Source organism: Rattus norvegicus, chromosome 6 (genome assembly GCF_036323735.1).
Source record: "Rattus norvegicus strain BN/NHsdMcwi chromosome 6, GRCr8, whole genome shotgun sequence".
Taxonomy (NCBI): domain Eukaryota; kingdom Metazoa; phylum Chordata; class Mammalia; order Rodentia; family Muridae; genus Rattus; species Rattus norvegicus.
This window is the reverse complement of record NC_086024.1, coordinates 116,218,183-116,245,882: the sequence shown is the minus strand read 5'-3', so window position 1 is coordinate 116,245,882 and position 27,700 is coordinate 116,218,183. Positions and strand designations below refer to the sequence as shown.

The 27,700-nt window shown below is 38.9% G+C and overlaps 1 protein-coding gene and 1 non-coding gene across 5 annotated transcripts in view; both read left to right on the top strand.

Annotated features, from left to right (window-relative positions):
• Gtf2a1 (general transcription factor 2A subunit 1) overlaps positions 1-26,269 on the top strand; it is a 32,607-nt gene extending 6,338 nt beyond the window's left edge. For all 4 annotated transcript variants that reach the window (NM_022208.2, XM_006240410.4, XM_039112999.2 and 1 more), the window contains exons 3-9: positions 7,878-8,082; positions 10,590-10,657; positions 12,684-12,759; positions 14,014-14,147; positions 14,398-14,718; positions 18,424-18,513; positions 21,746-26,269. In NM_022208.2, coding sequence (NP_071544.1) covers positions 7,878-8,082; positions 10,590-10,657; positions 12,684-12,759; positions 14,014-14,147; positions 14,398-14,718; positions 18,424-18,513; positions 21,746-21,853 — 1,002 coding nt within the window. In that variant the 3' untranslated portion in view covers positions 21,854-26,269. The remainder of the gene's footprint in view (positions 1-7,877; positions 8,083-10,589; positions 10,658-12,683; positions 12,760-14,013; positions 14,148-14,397; positions 14,719-18,423; positions 18,514-21,745) is intronic.
• Positions 9,663-9,805, top strand: LOC120093479 (small nucleolar RNA SNORA79). Its single transcript, XR_005486525.1, has one exon. It is a non-coding gene; the product is annotated as a small nucleolar RNA SNORA79 (small nucleolar RNA).
• Positions 26,270-27,700: the final 1,431 nt, after the last annotated feature.

The window sequence follows — 27,700 nt, the reverse complement described above, 5'->3', positions numbered from 1 at the left end:
AATGGGCTTTGTGAGTGAGCTCCTTTTTTAACTGTTTCACAGATTATCAAGGTTGCTGAGGCTATCAGATACAGTGGTAATTAGATTATGAACTGAGATGCACAGTGAGGCAGCATATAATTTAAAGATTAATTAGATATTGTCAGAAATGTCATTTAAAAACTAAAACAAACCTAGCCAATTATTTAAGTCAGTTCCTGACGTGTTAAGAACTCACTTAAGGCGTGTTTAAACTATGGGAGCTGGGGGGAAGGCATAAATATTGTCCATATTTAATTGGAATGTGTATTGGCAAGGAACTGGATGGGAATGACACTTTAGAAATTCTCTTCAAAGTAAATAATGAGCAAATAAGGAAGGGAAGGTAGGAGAAATGGTACTGTGTAAGGGCTACGTAGTGAAGTTGTCTCAGAAAACCAAAAACCCAAAACACTGTAAAAGCAAAACTCAAAGTGAATGATAAAACCAACCTGTCAGGCCTACCTATATATCTAAATAGCAAATATATAAACTGCGTGATTCCGAACCTCCATTCTCCCCCTCACTCACACACACTCACACACACCCACACCCACACTACATTGCTCTTCATCAGACTGGGAGCCTTGTACAAGCTAGGCCAATGCTATGCCAGTGAGCCACATCCTTAACCCTTTGCGTTCATGCTGATAAAATGGATTCCTCAGTTAGAGAGGAATCTGAAAATTGAGGTTCTATGCCTCTAGTTTAGTCCCTCAGCTGTGGTGCATTTGACGTTGGACTGATTTTGACAGCTGTATATCTAATGTTAGCAACTGACTGACTTCTGCCAGTTCTGACTTACACCCATTAGTTGTGTTCAGAGATGGCTTTATTGCCCATCTCCCTAAGGAAGAAGTAGCAAAATCACCACATGTTGAGAACCACTTTTCTAAATACACCCTAATTATACATAGATACTTAATACATTGATATAAATACCTAAACTATAAATTGAATAATTACCTGCTTCTGTCCTTTGACAAGAGTGTTTAGCTAGTAGGTAGTGGCAATATGAGAGCCTGTGTGCGCCATGAGATAAAAGACCTACATTCACATTTCTACCATCTTTTAGTTAAGTGTCCTTGACAAAGGATGGTCAGCATTTACCTTGTACTCAAACTGTGAAGTGCCCATTCTCCAGCAGTGTTGGATTAGAGATTTTGAATGGTTCCTGTTTCTGCAAAGTACCTAGCTTCTGGATAAAGTGTACACTGATTTTATTTCAGAGCTTCCAAAAGATGTTAGGGAACTTAGCTTCTCCAAAGAGTAAGTGAAACAGAAAGTAGAGGAAGGAACTGGTGAAATGAGAAGGGCGAGGCAAGGGCAGTACCAGGCATGGTGCTCAGAGACACAGAGTTAGTCTTCAGCCATGTAATTATCCTGCTTTTGCCTTCTGTTATTTGCTCGTCTTGGAGAACTTGCTTAACTACTCGTTTTTCAGGTTCCTTTTCTCTAAAGAAGGAGGTGATAATGTCTACATGTGTGCTTATTTCAATAGAATTAAATAAAATGTAGTTACCAGATCATCTCACATACAGTCTCAGACTTTTGGGGAACAGAAGCTAAATTTTTGTCATGTCAATTTTAGATACCTAGGCAAAAATTGCTGAAGTGTGAATGTGCCAGAATTAATATTTTACTTGTGGGAAAGGGAGTAAATAAAATTAAAAGAGCTCTTCCAGTTTTTTTAAGCAAAGAAATGCTTAACAATTCTATATCCCTAGTTCAGCATTACCAGCACAATTACTATTGCCAAAGCAGAGTAGCATTTTAACAGCTGATATTTAGGACCTAGAACTTTCTGATCAAGTTAAAATTGTGCAGAAGTGAAATTGAAGAGCTGAAGAGATGCTTGAGCAGTTAAGAGCGCTTGCTGCTCTTACAGAGGACCTGTCCTCAGTTCTTAGTACCCACGTGGAGGCTCACAACCATCCATAATTCATTTGCAGGGAATCTGATGCCTTCGGACCTCTGTGCGCATTAGACATACATACACGCCAGCATAGCAGTTAGATGCACGAACCTTTTTTAATAAATGAAAGTAAAAGATAAATATTGAGTGGGTAAATCCAGCTTTATTTGAAGGTATAAGCTTGGTGCTTAGTTATATGGTATTATTTCTGTGTTCATTAAGTTACTAGAACGTTTACGAAGCTGAGTTCTGATTCTTTTTTTTTTTCGGAGCTGGGGACCGAACCCAGGGCCTTGCGCTTGCTAGGCAAGTGCTCTACCGCTGAGCTAAATCCCCAACCCCTGAGTTCTGATTCTTGATGGACGGCCCAACCCCTGCCAAGCTTTTGGCAGGATGTGGACATGTTCATGTGTCAGGAGTGGCCAACACCTTTGTCGTTTAGTAGGCAAGGACTAGGAATGTTGCGTTTCCTGTGGGACCATCCCGTATGATACAGATATCCTCAGCCTAAAATGCCAGTAGTATCCTATACTGAAAACAGAATTCTAATAAACATTATTTTTTACAATCTTTCTTTAAATTTAATACTAAATAGCTTATAAATTCCTAGTTACCTGTTAAGTCCCAAGTAAAATAATGTCTTCATGAAGGAATTCATTCAAAAGTAGAACTATCTCTAACAGCACATGGGGTAACACCCTCCCACCCCCAACACCCCCTACCCTCGAATGGGTGGCCTTGGAAACAGACACACTGGCCTTTGCCCCTCTCCTGTGTCTGCACTGAAGACATGGCTCAGCATGCCCAGTCTAAGAGACTGCCTTTCTCTGGGCTTACGGAACTTTGATATGGTTCATTTTAGAAACTGCACATTAAGAGCAATGGAGTAGCCTAAGGTTATTTAGCAGAAAGTAGCTCAGTATTGTAACAAATACAGTACCCGTTGCAGTGGCAGCTAGTCTTTGCAAACAAGCCATACTAAGCCTCTGCTCAGGAGTCTGACTAACTGGGGCAATAGATGGGACTAAGCTGCTGTTCTTAAAAATAGTTGCTAGTTTCCCCTTATCTACAGTCTTTCTTTTTTTAAAAAGATTTGTTTATTCATGTATGTAAGTACACTGTCACTGTCTTCAGACACACCAGAAGAGGGCATCAGATCCCATTACAGATGGTTGGGAGCCACCATGTGGTTGCTGGGAATTGAACTCAGGACCTCTGGAAGAAACAGCCAGTGCTCTTAACCTCTGAGCCATCTCTCCTGCCCCTTTACAGTCTTTCTTTAAAAAGGAAATGTGTGTGGGTGTTTTGCTTGTAGGTACCATGGCTGTGCTCAGTGCTTGTGGAGGCCAGGGGATGGCATTGGATTTCTTGGAACTGGGGTTACAGACTATTGAGAGGTGTCATGAGAGAACTGGGAACTGAACCTGCGACCTCTGAAAGAGCAGCAAGTGCTCTTAACTACTAAGTCATTCTCTCCAGATTCCTTATCTTATTTTTTGAGGTTTTGATTACCCTTAGTCAGCTTTGTTAGGAAAATATTAAGTGAAATAATCCAGAAATCAGTAATTTGTGAGTTGTAGGTTGTGTGCATGCTGACCAGAATGATAAAATCTTTCTCCAGTCAGCTGTGTAGTATCTAGTTGTGAGTCATTTCTCTGTCCAGCTTATCCACTCTGCATATGCAACTCATCCATTAATCATTTAATGTCCACCCAGGTGCCGAAATACCTGTGCAGTGTCATAGTGTGTTTGTTTAGATAACCTAACAAGTGTCTGTACTTCACCTAAATCTTACCACATAGATATTGGATTTCATATCCCCACGAGAAGCTGCAGACATTCAATAAAGTACTTTGAGAAAGAGACAATCACATAGCTTGTTATCCCAGAATATTCTTATAGGTGTTCTCTTTTATTGCACTGTTTATAGTTTGCTAATTAAACTTTTATCATGGGTATGTATGTAGGGGGAAAAAATCATAATTGAGGTGAGAATGGTTTTAGACTTCCAGTTGGGATGCGGGCTATTTTTACAGATATAAAGGTGATTATATTATAGGTTATATACATATATATCATAATGTTCAGATTATGCAGATTAATATAATTAACATAATCTATAATATAGTCTACAGATTATTACAGTTCAGCAGATGTGTTTGTAAACTTTAGAAAGTTAATCCATTAACTAACAGTGCAGAAAACAATGTTTCTTAAGCTTTTATGTATACTGTATAACCCAATAAAAACATAGAATGAATGAAAATATATATATATATATATATATATATATATATATATATATATATATATAAAATCCCCCCCCAAAAGAAAAGCATTGGTTTAGATTTTAATACAACTATTCTTACTTTTGCAAACATCACAAAATAACCTTGGCAATTTATTATAATGGCTTGTGGCTCACTTCTTAATCTGACGATAGCCTAAGTCTGGGATTTCACCTCAGAATCAGCTCTCCTCCTCTTGTGTAGCAGCCAGCTCCTCTTCTTTCCTTTCCTTTCCTTTCCTTCCCTTCCCTTCCCTTCCCTTCCCTTCCCTTCCCTTCCCTTCCCTTCCCTTCCCTTCCCTTCCCTCCCCTCCCCTCTCCTCTCCTCTCCTCTCCTCTCCTCTCCTCTCCCCTCCCCTCCCCTCCCCTCCCCTCCCCTCCCCTCCCCTCTCCTCTCCTTTCCTTTCCTTCTTCCTTTTATTTTCTTATGGTTCTGGATTTGTGGTTCTCATTTCATGCTAACCGGGAAAGCACTCTTACTACTGAAATACACTGTAAACCTTCTCAGTTCTGAATTTTGATTGCTAGGTCCTTGACAGAAGAAAGTAGGGGAGTAGACTATGTACTTAGCTGCTCATTACATGTAGCCAATATTCATTGGAATGATGGGCTCACAACCAACTGATGGTAATAACAATACAACACTGAATTTAGGGAAGTAAAGAGGGGCTATAGAGAGATGGCTCAGTCATCTGAGCACAGAACGTAAGAGCTCTGTTCCTAGAACCCACTTCCTAGAACCTATAGCCAGCTCAACTGCGTGTAACTCCAGTTCCAGGGGGATTCTACCTACACCCTTTTCTGTTAGTGAGGACAGCCCACAAGCAAGTGATATGTCTTCACATACACACAAATAATTCTTAGAAGGGGGAACAAAAATATTCATAGGAGATAGGGAGACAAAGTTTGGAGCAGAGACTGAAGGACTGCCCCACCTGGGGATCTAGCCCATATACATACAGCCACCAAACCCAGACAATATTGATGAAGTCAAGAAGTGCATGCTGACAGGAACCTGATAGAGCTGTCTCCTTAGAGGCTCTGCCAGAGCATGACAAATACAGAGGTGAATGCTTGCAGCCACCCATTGAACTGACAATGAGGTCCCCATTGGAGGAGTTAGAGAACGAACTGAAGGAGCTGAAGGGGCTTGCAACCCCATAAAAACAACAATACCAACCAACCAGAGCTCCCAGGAACTAAACCACCATCCAAAGAGTACACATGGACGGACCCATGACTCCAGCTGCATATGTAGCAGAGGATGGCCTTGTTGGGCACCAATGGGAGGAGAAGCCTTTGGTACTGCCAAGGCTGGACTCCCCAGTGTAGGGGAATGTCAGGGTGGGAGATGGGAAAGGGTGGGTGGTTGGGTTGGGGAACACCCTTAAAGAAAAAGGGGAAGAGGCGATGGATGGGATAAGGGTTTATGAAGGGGAAACTGGAAAAAGGGAATAACATTTGAAATGTAAGTAAAAAAAAAAATCCAATAAAAAAAAACCGAAAAAGTATAATGGGTTGGATATTGGACATTGTTAGAAAATGTACTTTAAGAACTAGTTTGGATTGTCTTCATCACCTCCTCAGTTAGAAAATTATTCTGTAAAACTTCTTCCCCCTCTTGGGGGAGGATCTTTGGAACTTACTATGTAGGCTAGGCTGGCCTTGAACTCAGACATCCACTTGCCTCTGTTTCCCAAGTGCTGTGAGTAAAGGTGTGTGACTGGCTTAAAAAAGTTTCTTAAACACTGACTATTCTTTTACTTTATATTTTGATTTTGATTTTAAGAAAAAAATGTATTTTGTCTGTGTGTTTGCACACACATGTGTATATACCACCATGTGCATGTGGAGGTTAGGTGATAATTTGTGGGAGTTGCTCCCCCCCCCCCCCCCCTCCGCAGAGTTCAGCCAGATAAAATTTGGACTCTTAGGAAGTACTACTTTGTTGCTCTAGGAAGTTGTTTTTAGTGTGAAGTTTGTAAAAGCCTCTATTGGCTAGAAGTTTAACAATAATCTAAATGAATTCCCTTTAGTTTTAGATGAGGAAATGTGTAAGAATGTTACACGATTGAGTCACATTAGTAGACAAACCAGGATTAACTGGTTTTCCAGCCTCTGATGTAATGCTGTTACCTAATTAAAGCCACTATTGGATTAGTAATAACAGCGAGCGCTCAGTGACCACTCACTTTAAGCTCCCATAGCCATGAGTGAGTGGAGGTTAGTACTGTTTTAAGTACAGATTTCAGGCCTTTAAGCATCGGGTTTGCTAGGGAAGTAGTTCTGTTGTGAACCTGACTTACTTCATTCTTCAGAACACTGCTGGAAAGACACTGGGACTGTTGGAGCAGGTTGTCATAAATCTAGGTCATGTAGAGAGGGAAAGGCGAGGGGAATTTTGCTTTGTTTTGAGTCTGTGAGTACAGGAGCCTCTGAAAGGATCCTGAGGAAACAGAGCTCTGAGTTAGCAAAGCAGTATCTCAAGAGCGGATCCTGGACTTAAAAACAGAATGCATACACGGATGGACTAGTGTAAAACTGACCAAATTGTTTCTTTGCATTTTAGAGGCACAATTTTACTTTCTTAGATAATTTCTTATAGGAGTGAAACTCTAAACAATAAACATAGGAGAAAGCAAATATGTTATGGGAATGTTTTCATTTCCTTTCTTTTGGGTGGTTCTTCCTCCCCTTTCCTCCCATTATGAATTTACCGTGTGGTGAAATAAGAAAGTACAAATTGGGTATCCCTAACCTGAAAGGAATCAGCAACCCAGGAATGTTGTCTTTCTGCATTTTTTTCAGACTTTGAAATACTTGCATATAATAAGCAGTAAAAGTTCTCTTATGTTTCACATACACCTTTTTATACATTGTTAGAAGTTAATTTTGCATAGTATTTTAATGGTTTTTGTACATAAAGTAAAGTTTCATCAGGTAGAATTTTCCTGTAGTGACATCCTGTCAGGAGTCAAAAAGGTACAGATTTTAGAACATTGCAGATTTTGAGTTTTTAGACTAAATATGTTCAACCTATAGAAGTGACTAAGCAGAAAGTGAATGTCAGTCGTCCATATTGGGAGAAAGGACATTTCAGGAGGTGTAGAGAGAGGATTGGGATGACCATTTCAGCATCACTTTCTTTAACATCAAGGTTAGACAAACAGAAGGAAGTTGACCTGTCTTAATTTAGAATGCCTTTATTTCTCATTATTCTCATTAAGGACAAATGGGTGAATAGTTCTCATGTTGACTCCTATTGAAGAGATAGGAAATTTGTATTGAGCAAAGTTCCATAAAAGCAATTACGTAATGATTTTGAAATAAAAAGTAAAAAGATAAGCTGTGATTATTCAGGGATTGACTCTGGGAACTCTGTTAACAATACCTGACAACTGAGGTGAGGAATTACTCTAGAAAGTTTCTTGGAATGTAAAAAAAATTTCTTCAGCATAATAAACATGAGGTCTGATTAAGGTTTATTTTCCTTATATAAAACTTGGGTAAGAAAGGTTAATTCATGTGTGTGTGTGTGGGATTGTATTATTTCTTAGAATGGAAGAAATTTACAAACACGTAATAAATTAATGTTTTGCCTATATATCCAGAGTTTTCTTGAAGTCACTGAGAAGTCTTTATTGTTCTTTGTCTTAGTTGTGGGAGAATAAACTAATGCAGTCTAGGGCAGTAGATGGATTTCATTCAGAAGAACAGCAGCTTTTGTTGCAAGTTCAGCAGCAGCACCAGCCCCAGCAGCAGCAGCATCACCACCACCACCACCACCAGCAGGCGCAACCTCAGCAAACGGTACCTCAGCAAGCACAGACCCAGCAGGTTCTTATTCCTGCGTCACAGCAAGGTGAGGAGGCTAGAGCTCCCTGTCGTGGCTAGCAAATTGCACTTGTTTTTCAAAAGTATTCCTTTGACTTGAATTTCATGGATCCATCATCTTTTTTAAATAGACGCTGGGATCGGGTGATCTATGTGATCTTTTTCTTCTCTGTTGGCTGGTAGAGTGCTCGCCTAGCATATATGAAGCCCTGGGTTCATACATGAACCCACCACTGCATAAGCTGGGTATTGTGGAGCACGTCTATAATGCTAGCATTCAGGAAGACGCAGGGTGAGATATTAAGGTCATCTTTAGTTATTTCTGTAGAGAGTGAGTTGGAACCAGCTTTGACTACTTGAGACTTTGCCTCCAAACCAGCAAAACAAAATAACAAAGGGAAAAGTTAAGAAGAGCATCCCTGGGAGGGGAGCTACAATATGTGAATGAGCTGAGCTAGGGACCAGGTAGAGAGACTTGGAGTCCCAAGAGCATAAAGGCAGAAGACCCCTGTGGGGAGATAGGTAGTATAGACAGAGTCCCAGAAGGTTTTGAGCCAGCGAATCTGTTAAATATATCAGAAACATTACAAAGAAACCTTGTGCCACATAGGTTGGAGGTAAGGATCCATATTCCACACTTTGTATATATTGTATAAGAAAAAAAGAAAATGGGGATCCCCACCTATACAGACTTATTTATAAAGGGATTCATCATTTAATATAAGGTAGTTTTTCTTTATGAAACATGTTCTTTCAAAGACATGTTTGTTTTGTTTTGTTCTTGTATCTTCAATACTGAAGAAATTTTGTAACTTTGGTAGTCTGAAAATTTAGTCCACCTTTTAATGCTTGATTTAAAGAAAGAAAAAAGTCATTTATTGACTCTGCCATAGTTTGCAAAAGTCAAATCATGTTATAGGTCCTGTTCTGTTAACTTTTATTGGGGTGTTTGCAGAATAGCTATTAGCTCAATCTCACAGTTGAAGAAAATCTGGAAAGATTAAGAATCTGCCATACCATTCAATTCAGCACTCAGGAGGAAGAGGCAGGCAGATCTCTGATTTCAAGGCCAGCCTGGACTACAGAATAATATCCGGGACAGCTAGGGCTACATGGAGAAAACTTGTCTCAAAAAACCCCAAAAACAAAAAAGGATCTCAGTACATAAAAAGGATCTCCGCCATACATAGTTTTTTTTTAATATGACAAAAATCTATTGAGTTACAACATTTCCTGAATCTTATAGTTAGATGAACTTGACTGGCAAGGAAACTTCAGGTGAATGAAAGCGTAGTTTAAGGTGGTGACTGTCCGTGACTCATTTGCTTCTTCTGTGAGTATGTGAAATGCACAGGGAATAGTTACATGGAGCAGAAAACCTATACAATTTGGTTTACCATTTACAGCTAATAGATTCTGAGGATCTTTTTTTTTTTTAAAGTTTTGTATATTGTGTGTGTGTGTGTGTGTGTGTGTGTGTGTGTGTGTGTGTGTGTAGGAGCGATAGTCCGTGGCTTGGTGGCAACTACCTTTGCCTACTGAACCATCTCACCAGCTCTTCATGCCTATATTAAGTCTATACCATAAAGTAGACATCCTTTTCATCTTTGATGACTGTTCCTCCTATTGCCTATAGGCATGGCACTAGGATTTTAGGTCATCATAAATTAAAATTGATTTTTTTCACTCAGAGAATATCAAGATAATGGGATTATCTGTGTATTCTCTGAAATTTGCGGGGTCAAACAATTACTTCCGCTTTTTAATTAACATTGCCATTGTTCCTTGTGTGTGTGATGTTGTGCGCACATGCAGATGTAGGTGCTCATGTACTGTGGTGCATGTATGGAAGTCAGAATACAACTTTAGGTGTTGATCCTTGCTTTCCACTTGGTCTGAGACAGCATCTGTGTGTTTTCTGCTGTATGCACTAGGCTACCCACCCTCAAGCTCCCCTCAAGCTTAGCGCTCTTCTGTCTCTGGCCCACCCTCCTGGTAGCTCCATACAACAGTGGTATTAGGGTGCTCATGCTATTATGGCTTTTATGTGTGTTCTGGAGATTCAAAGCAGGTCCTCCTGCTTGTATAGCAAGCATTTTTACCCACTGACTTGTATTTTTCAAATAGTTAATTAAAATGCCTTGACTGTGGTAGCAGTCAGGTTGCTAGAAAAGGTTGTAGGGTTTTCGTTTGTTTTTAGAACACTGCTTTACTATGTCGACCTGGCTGGCCTTGAACTCAGAGTTCTATCTGCCTCTGTTTCCTGAGTGCTGGTGTTAAAGGCATGCACTGCAATGCTGGCTAAGGTATTGTCATTTTATTAATATTTTTCAATATAAAATAAATGTATTCTAGCTGTTGATTTCCATAGAAAATTTTTTAAAAGTCTAAAATAGCAAATACTTTGAGAGTATTTTCAAGTAGGAAATGTAACAAAATCATGAAAAAGGTTTTGACATTTTATAACATTCCTGCAGCTCTGTACCCTTGTTTGTAAATGGACCTTTTATTCTTTTTTTTCTTCTATTTTTGTAGCTACAGCACCACAAGTTATTGTTCCTGATTCTAAGTTGATACAACATATGAATGCATCAAGTATTACGGTGAGACTTGAACATGGCACTTTCATCGGCTTTATTTATTTCATCTAAAATGACAGTTATTTCTTTGGGTATAATTTAACAACTTGAGGTTTATGGAAGATTTCAGCAAAATAGCTGTTAATGACAAATCTAAAGTGTAGTTTAATCTTAGACATTAAGGTTTGTAAAATAATGTAATTTTCTTCTTAAGAAAATACCAAGATACTCTTTGTGGGGGTTAGTTCATAGCTGTAAGGAGCCAGCCAAGCTTGTACATCTGCAGATCTCTGTTTGAGGCCAGCCTGGTCTGAACCCTGTCTCAGAAAAACAAAACAGTACAAAACATAAAAGGAAGTAGCTTCCTTGAAAGCTTCAGTAGCTGACAACATACTCAAATGTACATGGTTAGCACGAGATTTAATGGTTCAAAAAGAAACAAGGTCCAAGCTGGGGTTAGTGGGTAGAAAAGAAGGGGTGCAAGAAGGGGTACATCTGGGAAGAGTTGGGGTAGGGGTGGCATGATTAAGATGTATAGCATATATTTCTCAAATAACTAGTAATTTTTTAAAAAAAGAAATAGCTATCTTGAATAGTCCAAAACAGTTAATTTTCAATGTTTATAAACCTAGCATTCCTGTACTTACGTTTAGCTGACCTCCTGACACAGAAGTGCCAGTGTCGGTATATGTTTGAGAAGTAAATGATCTCAACCACCTTTTGCTCCTGAACTGCACAAAAGTCATTTTTATTGCTTTCGTTAGTTTCTCTAAAGCATATACACTTATTTTCTTAAACTCAAGGTAAATGTTGGTCTCCTAAAATTTTATAAATTAAAAAAATAGTTAATGGTTGTATGTTTTAAGGAATATCTAAACGTAATGGAATAAAAGCTACCTAAATGAAGTTACAGTGAGATGCATAACAATGTTTAAAAGTACAAAATTAAGCTAACAGAATGATAGAAACCTTTTGGGGCAAGCAAGAAGAATATAAGAATTCTTTGGAAGAACTAAATGGAGTCCACTAGAGCTGTCATAGGGCACTGTGTAATCCCTTCTCTCAGGAAGCAAAGATAGGAGGATTACCAGTTAAGCCAGCCTAGACTAGAGTAGGGCCCCATCTTAAAGAAAAAAAAAAAGACCAATAGTGTTGGTACACACTTCTGATCCCTGTACTTGGGAGGCACAGGCTTCAAGTTGAAGACCAAGTTGTCTGGGCAGTGAATTCCAGACAAGAGAGGATTACATGCAAGATTTACTTTAAGAAAAAAGGGAAAAAGAGTTCGCGCGCGCACGCGCGTGCGTGCGCTCTCTCTCTCTCTCTCTCTCTCTCTCTCTCTCTCTCTCTCTCTCTGTGTATACACAAGTATTTCTTAATTTAGGAAAAATATCTGGAGTTGAATAATTCTGGCTTCGGTGTTTGGGCTAAGAAATGCTTAACCTATTGCATATAGTATCTGGGTTACTGTGTCAATGTGCTCCTGTTCCTTTTAGAGAATATGGTGTCTTAGAATTGCCAGTTACAGAAACCAAAGAATTCTGAGGTAATATTGTGTGGAGACCTGTTGATTCTGGTAGTAATGTAGAAAACCAGGAAACAAGGATGATTTGATTTTGGTCTTCAGTGATGTGTATAAAATTGTGTGTAAGCAACTAAAAAATGGTTCCCAGTACACGGTCCAGCAATAATGGAATGGTGGTCTGATATGGTACAACATGGCTCTTAGAGCATATATTTCTAAAAGCATACGGGTTAGACTCAGACTGTGAGAGCTTGAATCAGGAATAAAAAAACGCTTCCGTATAAGGTTACTTAGAATAAATTCTCTAAGGGAACTAAACAATTGGACCGTCCTTTCTTGAAGTACTTCAGTATGTTATTTAGGCTGTGCTGTCTGTTTTGTGCCACATTGAACTTAATCTTGTTGCTAGAATGCTATCATAATAAACTCCTTCCTGTACTGCTGTGCTGGCACTGCCAGGAAACTAAGATTTTGTTGCGTGCACATGCAAATATGACTTTCTTCCTTTGTTTTTTATTATTCCAGAGTGCTGCTGCTACAGCTGCTACCTTGGCGCTCCCTGCAGGCGTGACTCCTGTTCAGCAGATACTAACAAATTCAGGTAACTAGAAACGGGGGGCAGCTTTAAATGTTGTTCAGAAGTTAGCATCAAGGAACTCTAATGGTTATTGTCACTGAAGAAGGAGGACAATACTGACACTTGTTTGAGCTTTTGTTTAGATTGTTTAAATGATTTAAGTGTTATAAAATAGAGAGCTGTAATCTTTCTTGAGGCTACAGTTGAGAAAATGGAAGTTATAGCCGGGTTTGGTAGCATATAATCCCAGCAGTTTGGAGTTGGAGGCAGGGGGTCAGAAGTTCAATCTCAGTCTACTTTTATAGAAAGTGTGAGACTAGCAGAGACACTGCTTTAAGAAGAAAAGGGGATAGAGCTTTTGTTCTTGGATGGAACCCTGCTGAAGAGGCATGATTATGTAGAAATGGTTATGTACTGGGATTTTACTAAGCATCTGTCTTGCCAAATGACTTAAGTGAGATATTGTGATGACCAAGTTGAACATTTCACAGGCCTGAATAGCTAATACCTGTCATTTTATTTTTGTTAATTTCTAAATTTGAGGAACCAGTTAGGGCTTTGTCTTGCTGCATGTTTTTGCTCACTCTTAAGGATTCTGTTATATCTAAAGGAACATACACGAGAGTATTGTATATATTATGTTATTTGGTCATAATTTCGGCATTCTAATTGACTCACAGCAAATTTTCATTGCATATTGAAAATTTTAAGCAAACCTTGTGCTTTGGTTTAAGATATAAATGAGATATTATACCTTTGTGCCTTTAAAGTTTAATAACAACCATTGAAATATCTGATCCTATTTACTGCATTTCCTTGACTGCTACCATATGACGAAAAGTAATTAAGGCTATCAGAAAGTATTATTTATTTATATATATATATATGTAAATATATTTTTTCCAGTTTTAAATTCTGTATATATGGGTATTTTGCCTGCTTGTATGTGTGTGCACCACATGCTTGCAGTTCCTTGGAATACCAAAAGAGACCATTGGATTCCCTAGGACTGGAGTTAGAAATACTGTGACTTCCCATTTGAGTGGTGGGAGTGAAACCCTAGACCTCTGGACTAGCAGCCAGTGTAACCGCTGAGCAATTTGGATATAGAAGAAAACTGGGAACAGTAATAGAGTGTAAGGCGTATAGTTGATAGTCCTCTGTAAAATGCTTACTCTTCTAACTTGGTAGGTTCTTTGGCTTGAAAGCAATATAAATTTCTTTGTGTTTTAATTGCTGCTTAACTAGTAACTTGGACTATATTCTTTTTTGCCATAGGCCAGCTGCTTCAGGTAGTCAGAGCAGCCAATGGTGCCCAATATATCTTTCAGCCTCAGCAGTCAGTTGTTCTACAACAACAAGTTATACCACAAATGCAGCCTGGTGGAGTACAAGCGCCTGTTATCCAGCAGGTAATGCAGTTTTACCTACCATCCCCTTGATATTCATTTTCTTTGGCTTCTGCCTCTGCTGTATGACTTTGTGTGCTTCCCCGCTCTTTTCCTGGACAGGTTAATAGGTGTACAGCAGTCAAGAACAACCTTATTCTGAGTTAAGATGATATGCCTTCAAGCACATTTCTCATGTTTAAATTATTATTAGTTTGATTTTGATTTTGGATCCCTGTAACCAGTTTGTAATAGGTGGTTTTGTTTGCCCTAGGTCCTAGCCCCACTTCCTGGAGGGATTTCACCACAGACCGGTGTCATCATCCAGCCACAGCAAATCTTATTTACAGGGAATAAGACTCAGGTCATTCCTACGACAGTGGCAGCGCCCACACCAGCACAAGCACAGATCCCTGCAGCTGGACAGCAGCAGCCACAGGCCCAGCCTGCTCAGCAGCAGGCTCCATTGGTGCTGCAAGTTGACGGAACAGGGGACACATCTTCTGAGGAAGATGAAGACGAAGAAGAAGACTATGATGATGATGAAGAGGAAGATAAAGAGAAAGATGGAGCCGAAGATGGGCAGGTGGAAGAAGTAAGTTTCTACAAAAGCCTTGAAAAGAAAAGGCGCTCACCATTCACTATTGTATTTGGTGCTAAGCAGACAAATTATACACTATTTTTTCAGAGGGAGAGAGAGGTGGGTGCTTGCACTGTTGATTGTACTATAATTCGATTATCCGTTTTTGGATCTATTGATTATTTTGGTGGCTTGTGTTCTGGAGCTCCTGCATTTCTCTTTATGGACATGAACTTGCCAACCTAACTGTATGAGTCTATCTTGCCATTTTGTCTGTAATTCGTAAACATCAGTGTGTTATCACTTCATGATAGAGCAGACTGTTAAAAATTTTCCAGTCTGAAAACCAGTCTCTCGGTTTGGTTTTAGTTTGAACTTCTGTGAGTACTTAGAAGCTTCAGTTGCTTCCGTGTGTTTACTGTTATTTATTTTTTACTATGTTGAAATGGCAGGTAGCATTATTTCCAACCGTTTCCCACAGTTTTAGTCCTTCCTTAAGTGACATTTACATGGTATTTCTTCAGATTGCTTGTGTAATAGACATGTATAGAATTTTTAAAACTCATCGTTGAGCCAGCCTGATGTGTTTATAATAATGTGTTTGTTGACGCTTTTGTTTTTTATATAGAAGTTTTTTTTATAATGGTCTATTGTTTGTTATTGTTGTTGTCATCGTGGTTTTTTTCATTTCCTTGTACATGTCTTTTGGGGCTAAGTGAGTTGATTGCTTTTGTAATTAACCAAGTACTTTGCTTTTTTTTTTAATTACTAGGAAATGTATTTTATTATTAAATGCCTTTCTGCAACTCTTAGTCACAGTATCACATTTATAGCCTGCTATTTATGAATTTTATTGAGTGGTCCTACTTTGTAAACCAGTATTGAGTTTTCATTATGGCACAGCTTGGTCATTATGTATTATCCTCTCTAACTGCCGGACCCACATGGACAGAAGTTTTAGATCAGTGTTTATGAATGCGTTTGTAATTTCTTTTCTCTCAATCTTCTCACCAGTTCTCATGTTGATAGTATCCTTATGAAAGAATTTGTAATTTTTTTAGAAACATGACATAATCTCTTCTGTGATTTTTTTTTTTTTTTTTTTTTTTTTTTTGGGTTCTTTTTTTCGGAGCTGGGGACCGAACCCAGGGCCTTGCGCTTCCTAGGCAAGTGCTCTACCACTGAGCTAAATTTTTTTTTTTTTTAATTGTTTTAAAGACAGGGTCTCATTAAGTAGCCCTGGCTGGCCTGGAGCTCAGTGCCTCCTATGTTCTAGAATCAAAGGTGTGTCCCACTGTCTGTGCCTGGCTAAATTGGGGCGGGGTGGGATGTGTTTTGCTTTTTGTTTTTGTTGTTTGTTTTTTTGAGGCAGGTTCTTTTTTTTTTTTTTTTTTTTTTTTTTTGGTTCTTTTTTTTTTCCGGAGCTGGGGACCGAACCCAGGGCCTTGTGCTTCCTAGGTAAGCGCTCTACCACTGAGCTAAATCCCCAGCCCCTTGAGGCAGGTTCTTACTATATAGCACTGGCTGTCCTAGAACTGGGTATGTAGATCTTCCTGTCTCTGCCTCCCGGGTGATGGGGTTAAAGGCTTGTGACAACCATGGATAGCATCTGGGTATTTGCTTCTTGTTGTTGTATTTACCATTGAACGACCTATCCCTCAGCTCAAGAGCATCTATGAAAGTTTCAGTCTTACAACTGTAAGCAATTCAGTTCTGCCAGCCCACCTGAATGAGCTTGGAAAAGACTCAAAGGTTTAGGTGACAATATGGTATCTTGTGATGCCATAAATTTTAACCTATGTGAGACTGAATAGGGAAATTTTCTATATTATGCTATGCTTATACTTTTGAGCCTCAGGAACTATAATAACAGATGTGGTTTTCTTTTCTTAAGCATTTTTAGTCATTAGGGAAATGGAAATCTAAACCACAATTGGGAGGTCGTCATACCTACTAGGAAAACTATCATTAAAAAAAATTATGTGTCTGGTGGTTTTGTCTGCATGTATTTCCATGTATCATGTGTATTCATTGCCTATAGAGGCAGAAGACAGGGTGTCAGATCCCTGGGATTAAAGTTAGAAATCGTTGTGAGCTGCCATGTGGGTGCTGGAATTGAACCCAGGCTCTCTGGAAAAGCAGCTAGTACTCTTAATTGCTCAGCCATTTCTCCAACCCACACTGCTGTATTTCTTTTTAAAAAGAAAGTTTATTGATGATGATGAGGATTAGGAAAAATCGGAACCCTTGTGTATTTCCAGTGTGAATAAGAACCAAAACAGCTTTCACAGAAAACAGGGCTTTGAACACAGAATTAAGCAGAGTTAGCCATGTGCTGCTAAGTTTCACTTGCAAATGAACATAGGAAAGAATTGAAAACAGGAGTTCAGACAAAACCATGTACATGAGTGCTTACAGCAATACTCTTGTCACTTTCCAAACAATACAGACATCCTGAATGTCTGTCAATAACTAGTGAATGGCAAAGAAAAAGTGGCCTATCCAGACAACAGGACAGCATTTGACCGGACTGTAAGGAAGCATGAAGTGCTGTGCGTGCTGCTACATGAGCATACACGAACACCCAAGCACAGCACAGACACCCACAAATTGTATTGCTTTATTTATGTATACAGAACAGGCACATTTATGAAGTCATAACGCGGATTGGTGGTTGCCAGGACACAAGAGGGAATAGAGAGTGATTGCTTATGTAAAGGTTAGTGGAGTGCTCTGGAGCTGTGGAGACAGGAAGTGTATGTTCTAAATGGTTTTATCGTTTTTTTCCCTAACATAGACATTTCTGTTCAAAGAGTATATTTGTCACACACCCCTATGTATGAGTGGCATACACCAAGGCTTTAATATCCTCAATTATTTTCCTTTCTACCTCTGTTTTGTCTTGTCTTTCCCCTCGTCATTTAAATCTGAGTTAAAGCTTCTGTCTTACACCACAAATGAAGTTTAACCTTATTTTATCAAACCCTTCTTTGGTTTTACTTTTGCCTCTGAGGCGGTTCATCCTCTACGTTTAAGAGTAATTTAAATCTTAATGATTTTTTTCCACCATGTCATCATGTTGATAAACAGTACTGATTGGCTTTTAGAATCTTAGTTTTTAGTACAGCCCTGAGGCCACACTTTGTTTTCTTCTTCAATGCCATTTTTTTTCCTTTTAAACTGTTGCTGGTACATAATACTATGACCTCATGAGGCCGTCATATCTTCTCAGGTTTATTCCTAGGCTTATGAAACAGGGAAATTTGTCTTGAGTACTTATTAACGAGTAAAGAACAATTTAAAAATGATGTGCATGATCGATTTTGCCTACATGTGTGTTTGTTTACTGTATGAGTGCCTGGTACCCAGGGAGGTCTGAAGAGGGCATCTGAGATTGGAGTTAGAAATGGTTGTGAGCTGCCATTGTGAGTGCTGGGCGTTGAACCCAGGTCTTCTATGGGAGCAGACAATGCTTTTTAATGAGTTCCAAAGGAAATAAATGTTAACCTTTTGAGTCTTGTGAGTTCCCTAGCTTAACTTTCCTTAATTTCTTGCTGAAGTAACATGAGCAGACCTTAAGCGTTGACAGCTCTGCATTCAGTGTGTCCAGATACACACCTGACGTCCTCAGAACATCCCAGCTACAGGAGCTCTCAGTAAGAGTTACAGGAAACTTTATAGCAAGCGGTGCATGAGATCTGTGTCTCCTTTTGTTTGCAGGAGCCCCTCAACAGCGAAGATGATGTAAGTGATGAGGAAGGGCAGGAACTCTTTGACACAGAAAATGTTGTTGTATGCCAGTATGATAAGGTAAGGACTTCACATTCGGTCGTGAACGTTGTTTTTATTGTAGTCTCTCTAAACCATCTTTTCAGCCTCACTGAAACATTTAGGCAGAAGATGACTGCCTGTATTTCTGTTTTTCTTTTACTCCTGAGACCAGGTTTTATTTAACAACTCAGGATGGCCAGGAACTCCCATGTGTAGCGAGCTAGCTAGTCTAGGATGACTTTGTATTCAACTGTACTCCTGCTTCAATCTGGGCTTATAGGCACATGCTGCCTACCACGTCTGGCTTCCTGACTTGTTATAGCCAGTGTGAAGGGACGCATTGTGACTGCTTCACGGTTGTTTGAGTAGAATGAGTAGAACTTGACTCCTTAACATTGCCTTGAAGAAAGTAATGGTAAGATGGTGAGAGATGATCATTTTCATATTCATCCACCTTGTAACAGCCCCCCTGCCTTCCAGGGACAGAACTAAGGTAATAATTTTTTCTTTCCTAAACTTCAGCTCTCTTGAGTCTGAAAAGACCTTATTGATGAGTTTTATGAGCTTTCTTAAAATTTTACGGATTTTGCTGTTCAAGGAAGTTTTAAACCAAACTATTTGGGAATTGATCATTGAGTTTTGTAGGCCCCCTTAGTTTATAAGGTTTTGGTTTTTTGGTTTTTTTCTTCCCTCCACTTTTAAGTGTATGATATGAGTGCTTTGCTTGCATGTGTGTATGTCTGTGCACCATGTTTGTGCCTAGTGCCTGCCTGCAAAGGCGAATGGAGGTTGCTCAGATGCCCTGGAGCTGGAGTTACAGGGCAGTTGTGAGCTACCATGCATGCTGGGAACCTAGCCTTGGTCGTGTGGAAGAGCAGCCAGTGCTCTTTATGGCCTGGTATTGCAGTTGATTTAGTTTTCTGTAGTTATTTGTTAATAGCTGTCAGTGCAGCGGTTCCCAGCCTTTCTAATGCTGTGACCCCTTAATACAGTTCCTCATGTGTGGTGACCCCAGTACCCCACCACCACTAATTTATTTTTGTTATGCTTCATAACTGCAACTTTGCTATTGTCATGAGTCTTAATGAAACATGTTTTGTTTTTTAAACTATGGTCTCAGTTTGTGTGCCAGGCTGGCTTTAGCAGCAACTCTCCTGCCTCAGCCTTTCATGGGAACGACTATATTCAACTTTTTTTTTTTTTTTTTTTTTTAAAAGAGGGTCACATCTTTGGCTGGTGACAGAAGTGGCCTTAGAGATTCTTCTAGAGCCAGTGCCTTCGATCTACATTTTTTGTTCTGGAAAAGTAAAAGGCCAAGGAGAACTTCTAGGCCACACTAGACCTTCAGCCAAGGTCTGAAACATCTGTTTTCTAATGGTCTTAGGCTATCCTGTGGAAAGGTTGGTCAGCCTCCAAGGGTTGAGAACTGCAGTGTTAGTGTTCTTCTTGGGATTTTTATAGTTATGTCATTAATCAATAAGTGCTTATCAGTCATGAAATTGATTGTAAATTCACATATTATTGATTCTTTTTGTACCCATGTGATTCTTTTCTTAAACAAATGTTTAATGAGTAGCAGTCAGTACTAAGTACTCAGTGAGTAGGATTTGGTTATGAACATGTAGTATTTGTACCCTGCATGAAATTCCTTCAGATTAAAGAGATCTTACTTTTTTGTTGTTACAGTGAGTATAAGTAGCTATGCCTAGTCAAACAGGTCTTTAGGGGGACTGCCAATACAGTGTATCGTCTTAATTAGAAAAAGGGTAAAATCAGGTCTGTTATATGATTGATCTGTTTTTGTGCATTGTGACTTCAGATGAATGCTTTTAATAACCTGTGTCACAAACTCTACAGCAGACGGTATTTTTTGTCAGCTGCATAAAGAGTATGAGGTTAAAACAGCAACTAGTCTGAAGAGACCTACTTGCAGCCAAGTACCCAAACATAGTTTCATAATGGCAGGTTACAGACAAGAGCTTGACTGAAGACTATTCCTCAAAGTGCTTTCTTATTTTAAGAAGATAGTGTATTCTCCTTTGTTGAGCTGTATTCAGGTTTTACGTGTTAATTAAAGTTGGTTTGTCTGGCTCTCAGATGCATTCATATTTTAAACTAATAAAATGTGAGTAGGTTTATATAGCCTCGTGAAAGACAGTTTTAGAGTTTTCAGAATTCTATTTGAAGAATTAGAAAGACCGAAAGAATAGAATGTGCTTCAGCAAGTTATAAATGGTGAGGAAGCCTGAGTTTTTTTAAAATGAGGAATGAATGTGGCTTGAGGCAATTTGGGTTTTTAGTAGTTTTGTTTTGAAGTCTAAGCTTTGTATTTCAACTGTGAGTCAATTTAAAGAAAAGAACAGAAGGAATAATGAAGTTGTTGCCTGACAAGTAAGTCGTGGCTTAGTTTAAATGCTAACATAATAACAAGTTTCGGGTAATTGAAGAACTGTTGGGCATTGGTGAAAACAGTATAGTGTGAGGCTTCACCATTGTTAGAAGATAATTTTACTTGAAGGGCTTAGGCTAATAAAGGAATGCTTTTAAATTTGTACTTTGTACTCCTTTACAAATACAAATATTACTCAATATGAGTTCAACTTTGAGTTTCTGGACTTCCCTCCGAATGTGAGTCTCTGTTCTACCTTTATTCTAACATTAGTCTCTGTTCTGTTTTAATGAGGGAAGTTTGAGCCTAGAGCAAGAACACTCAGTGATTTCCAAATGCACAAAACAATGTTTACATCAAAAACAGTGAGTGCTAGGGTCAGTAAGTGAAAGTGCGAGGACATAGGTTTCAGGGCAGGTAAAGTCTAGACAAATTTCTAATTATAATCAGATAGACATTGAATAGCCATTTGTCATAGATATGCAGAGGGTGTCTGTGCTAAGAGGACAGGTCCTAGGGTTTGAGGATTGAGATCTCAGAGATGGGCATCCTGTGAGCGTTTTATGTGCATGTGTGAAAGGTCCATAGTAGGTTTGGAGAGCACTGCTATTCGAGTTTATTTTAGTAAAAGATGTAAGGCCACAATTGTATTGTTTGCAGATAACTCATAACTGTTTTATTTGAATACAAATTACTGAGAGCTGTTAATGAATTATTAAAAAAATTAAATCTACACCCTGTTTTTTTTTGGCCAAACATTAAGAAAATTTCAAATTTCTTTTATGAATAGTAATTATATAAGATGAAGCTTGTGGTTTTATTATGAATGAGGTTTTGTTGTGTTTTCCTATTACATCTTTTGCATTTTTAATTTTTGTTTAGATACACAGAAGTAAAAATAAATGGAAATTTCATCTCAAGGATGGCATTATGAATCTTAATGGAAGAGATTATATATTTTCCAAAGCCATTGGAGATGCAGAGTGGTGAAGAGTCGCTTCTTTCCTTTTATAAATAAGACAAAAGAAACTTAAAACGTTAACATGGACGGTTTGAAACTTGGGACATATTTCAGCCAAACCTTCACTTCTGCATGTCAGAACAGCGCAGTAGAAGCAAAGCTACGGGAACAAAGCTAGGCCTTGACCACATAGACACTACTTCAGACTGGCGAGCCATGGAACTGTAGCACCTGGGGCTGCTGGGCGGGGGGAGGGGTTTGTGTAGGACAACTGTAACTGTCAATTTTAAATACAGGAACCTGCCATTGGTAATTAGCATGTAAAGCTTTGTCTATATTCGTTTCCAAGTTGAGCTCAATCAGAAGATACGTGTTGGAATGACCTGAAGAAATTACCCTTTTGATAGATTGAACTGAAACTGCTTATTGTATGTGGTTATATTTGGTAAAAATTGCGTGTGAGCTTTTTACAGAAGGGCAAGAATTATGGTGTTGAATTTTAATTCATTTGTATAAGAAAATTTAAAACTCATAATAGGTCTTAAACATTTTTACTTGTTACTCTCCCTCAGTAAAATATACCTCTTGCTTCTCTGCTGTATGAACATCTACTTAAGATTTACAGAAAAAGATCAATGGCCACAGTTTGAGACAAAGTTGACCCAGGAGTAGATGCTTGGTTTAATTAGGTTTTTATACTTGTTAAATGTGATTGAAAGACTTGGGTCTTACCTGTGTTATCTAGAATTAGAGGGACAGTTTAATTTCCTTACAGAAAAACTGCTCAGTCCCAGGCTATGAGGAAACCCCAGATTGGCTCCTCAGGAATGTGTCTTTATTTCACAGAGGCACCACTGAGCTGAAACTGTATAGTACACGTGCTACGCGAAGGTCTTTCTTGCCGGACTACAGTGTGTGCTTACCTGTGCATTAGTCTCTGTAAACCCTGGGATGGCACTCTGTACATTGATCTAAGAAGCTTAAGGGCAAGGCATGAGGACTGGGTTTTTATTAAACAATTTAGTAATTATAAAAGTTTCTTGTGTTTACTAGTAAAGAATTTTAGAAATTATTTTAATTGAACAAAATTTTTAAAAAAACTTTGTAATTGGAGGGAAAAGTTTGAGGGTGGAGGGGGTAGAGGAAAGTGGGCCACAAAATACAAATTTACCTCTTTCATTGGGTGGCTCTTCAGGCCATTGATGAGATACATAGACTTGCACATTGGAGAGAAAATACAGAGATTAGACTTGTATATTAAACCTGCAGACACGGCCATGTGCTGAGATGTGTAGCTCTGCTCCCGTATGGGGCTCTGCAGAACAAAGAGGTGCTGCAGTGAGCAGCTTCCTGGGACCTGCAGGGACACTCACTCTCCGTCACCTCTGTTCTAGTGACTAACAAAATTTGTGTTCAAGGTAACTTGCCTGTTGACTTTTTTTTTTTTTTTTTGGTCTTCCATTTTTGTCTTCCTTTAATTTGACTTTATGTAGTTCTGGAAGTAACAGATAAACTATAGTACAAAAGAAAAACTGTGAGCTATATAGTGCTTTTTTAAGTACATATTTTAAAGTTTCTTAAAGCAGTTGATTTCTCCTCTCCACTTCCCCCTACTGAACCAATTTCTGTTATGAAATTTGCTATCAGTGGTGGGGTCTTAACGTGATAGCAGTTAGATTTTGTATTCCATAACTGGTAATACAGGTTTTTTGTTTGTTCTTTTTTATTAATGTAGCTTCTTGAGGGGAAGTCTGTTTAATCTCCTATTCTCAAAGCACACCGCAGTTCTGGTTGAACTAAACCTTGGTGAACAGAGGGCACAGGATCCCGAGAGTTGTTGAGTGGTCCCTTGCTATAGTTTCTAGGTGTGTGTTTACTCAGTGAATCAGTAACCTGAACTACCTACAGCAGCACAGCAGTGTGGCCGCAGTGGGACTAGTGGGCTATGTTAGTGCCGCACATGCCCTGGCTTCTCTGTGTAGTCAGACATACTGAAGGTTAGCATTGAACACTGGCCTGTTTTCTAGCCAAAATGTTCAGACGTGAGCAACCACTTCTTTGAGAGTGAAGCAGGAACTGACCATTGATATTTGTATCTATGTGTACTGACTAATAATGCTGGCATCCTGGACAATACTGTGATCTGGGAAAGCTCTGAAAACTGGTTCCAGCCGCCCTGCACACCAGACTGTGCTTTTCCATGCTGTTATATTGTGCTCCTTTTAAATCAAGTAGCATGCTGCATTCCTCAGGATAGTAGCTTTTGCTGTGTAATGTCACTTGCTTTGAATTTTCAATCATGCTTTCGCCATTACATTTAACCAATGATGTCATTAAGTTCTATTAAAGTGTCATTCCTTTGGGAAGCAAGGGATTCCCACTTGCAGAATTTTAAGATGAAGGTAGCATGTTTTGTTCAGAAGGTGGAAATAGGGACTCGAACAGTGTCTTCAGAAGCTGATCTGTTGAGATTTGTGTGCACAGTGAAGGCACCTCTTACATGATGTGAGGCCAGTAGCGCTAAGGTAAATTTACACAGATGACTAAGGTGGGATGTGTGCCTTCCAGTCCATGAACTCTTGCCTGGTGGTCGTTTGTATTCTCACACCACCAAAATGCCCGTGAGCACATGGGATTTCCTAGAGTAATACAACTTTGTCACGTGCAGTTTCTAGAGTCAAACAGGATAGGAGGGGGTCTTTATATTAGGCTTTTATATCTGAAATGTTCACATGTCTATTAAATGTGTCACACTTACACTGTTGCCTTTTGAAAAGTCAGGCTGGCATCAAGATTCATGCAGTACATATAGTTATCAAAGTGTGTTATTGACAAGCATTCTGGCTTTAGAAGGCAATGTAAAAAAATACTAATTTTTATATAAAGGCTTTCTTTTGCTGTATTGAAAATCAGGTTTTTCTTTTGGTGACTTGTATGGATGAATGCAGAGTTGTCTCCCTCTGAGAATATTTTTTTTATTATCTTATAGCAATAATGTCACCATATTAGAGGGTAAGTATTCCTTGAATAAGAAAACACACATATCTCCTCTTAGCAGTTTTCCCTTTATAACAGCATTTTCTTCCACTTGAGAAGGCTCTTATATTTTCATATTACTTCATCTTGAACTTTTGAGCTTTTGTGCAATGTGCTATTTTATTGGATCTTTGTACGTTTTCATTTCATGTTTCCTCCCTACCTGTCTGAAGCTGCTATAGCTGATGTTGGGGTTTCGGTTAATGGTTATGTGTTTTCTCATCTTTATTAAAGTTAGGTTTATCTTTTAATTTGTTACCCTTATGGAAATTATTCTGGTTTATACTCTTCCCCCTGGAAGCCTGCCTTTGTCCATCTGTTATCTTACTTTCGTGCATGATTTAAGGAAGATTGCATCAAATTTAATATTTTTATTTTGAAGAAGAAAAGCTTCCTACCATTTGAGGGGAGAACAAAACAACATTGAATAAAGAATTGGTCGTTCAGTCAAACTTCCTTAAGTCAGTTCAGAATGCCTCGGTTACACCGATGGGGGCTCGTCCCTAGCTGGTCAGAGTTACTGTTGTCGACTGCTGTTGTACATACTGTTATGTGTAAGGGCGTAAATATATTTATTATGTTTGTAAAATTCATTCTGTACACTTGCAGATCAAGGTTGCTCTTCTGTGATATATCGGGTGTTACGTTTTAAAGACCATCTTGGAATACAACTAAAGAGCTTAGTATTTTGATGTACTAAGACTATTTTAAGTTTAATATTTTACCTTGCAAAAACTTTAATTAAAGATGTTATTTAAAAAAAGTAATGTGGCTTGCTTTGCTTACTAGTCAGTGACGCTGGTATATGGACAACTGAGAAAACTAAAACCATGCAGTTTAGACAGGAAGTTCAACAAAAACGGGGATATCGTTAAATTTTGTACCCTCGGTTAAATCTGTACCTGTAAGGTAGTGGGTTTGGGATGCCAGACTGAATTGTTAAACTGTGTTAGAATTCCTTAAGCGCTTTCAAAAGTTGTATTTTCCAGGCACAGAAGCATTTAGAATGGGTAAATTCACACCAAGTAAATGTAAATTAAGGTTAATATAATTAACATTGTATTAAATGAGTATTTCTGCTCACGAAGCTTAGATTCCACCAGATGAAGTTATTAAGGACATCGTTTTGTTTGTTTGGCTAAACTGTCTCTCAGTTCGGAGTTTGTAAATAATCGCTCACTAGGAGATTGGGTTATTGAGGTTTGTATTACATAGGAATATATTTTGTGTTACTTTACAAGATATTAAAATTACTAGCAGTATTTTGATTTTATAGTTAATTCAAATGGATCATTAAGAGCTTGCCTTTTTGTAATTTTTTATCCTGTTATAAACTACTTTATCTAAGGAAACATGCAGATTTTAACTATTAAATAATCATAATAAAGATATTTTATTTATTGCCAGCATTTCTTGTATTTTGCAGTTTAATTTAATCTCCCACGTATGATCTTAATCCTTGTGATCTGAGTTCCCATCTGTGAAATCACAATGGCAAGATTTTGAGTATTAAATAATTTTTGGATACTGTAAAATGATTGGTTTTAAAAAAAAAGTACAAATAGCAAAATGTGGTGTGATTGAGATCAGACGGTTTGGTCATAGACCTGCCCAGAAGGGAGAGTTGGTAAACCTGTGTGGTTAGCAAGAGCAGAGCAAGGGAGAGGACGAGAAGGAAGGCCGGCCACCACAGAGTGGGGATACCTACTGTTCACAATCACACGGCTGAGCTAGATTTATTTTTTCAAAATGGAAACTGATAGAACTATACTACTTTTCAATTCTATTTTTTACTTTATGTGTCTGAATGGTTTTTCCCTCTGCATGTGTGTATATGCAACATAACATTCAGTGCTCACAGGAGATCAGAAGGCGTTGGATTCCGTGGAACTGGAGTTAAGGATGGTTAGGAGCCAGCAAGTAGGTGCTGAGAATCAAACCCAGGTCTCTGACAAGAGCAACCAATGCTCTTGGTCACTGAGTCATCTCTAGCCTAGGAACTGTTTTTAGAAACAAATTTGCCAGTTAATGTATGGGTCACCTGCAGTGGCTGTAAACGGAAAGCTCTAAAGTGACAAGCACCAATCCTCGAGTGGCTGGTTAGCTCTTTTGGCCAAGAGCTCACTGATTTCATCTAACCCATGAAACTTCCATGCTCAGGATACCACAGCTAGTTCTCGTGGACAACCAGGAGCAATGGCTATATTGTGCATTTTGGTGGGCTGGGCCCCTCTGACCAACTCAGATATATAGCCTATATCTGGTACTGGTTTTTTTTTTTTTTTTAAGCCATGAGAAACTTGCCAAGAATATTCAATGTGAGGGAGAAAGGTAATGGAAAGAATATGATCAAAGTACATTCTGTATATGTGTGGGAAACAAAAAGAACAGAAAGGATGGCATAGCTACCAGGGCAGTGGGGGCAAGGCAGGCTGGCGGGCCTAGTAACAATGACATAGTCCTTCTTTGACTCAGTTTACAGGAGCAAACACTTCTGCCTGTCCTGTTAGCCAGAGGCTGTGGCCCTGTAGCCTGCTGGATTTTCTTTTCTGCAATCCTCACTGCCTCCATGTCTTTGAACAGACAGGAGAGCAAATAAATGTCCAGTGTATAGTCCATTTGCTTCACATGTCTACCATCAAGACCTAAATCGCCATGATGACTTACAGAACATATTGGCTGGCCGTCAGAGAACAAGGAGAACAAGGTAATGGTAATGAAACCATTTCTTTTTTTTTTTTTCCCCCGGAGCTGGGGACCGAACCCAGGGCCTTGTGCTTGCTAGGCAAGCGCTCTACCACTGAGCCAAATCCCGAACCCTGAAACCATTTCTTTGTGGT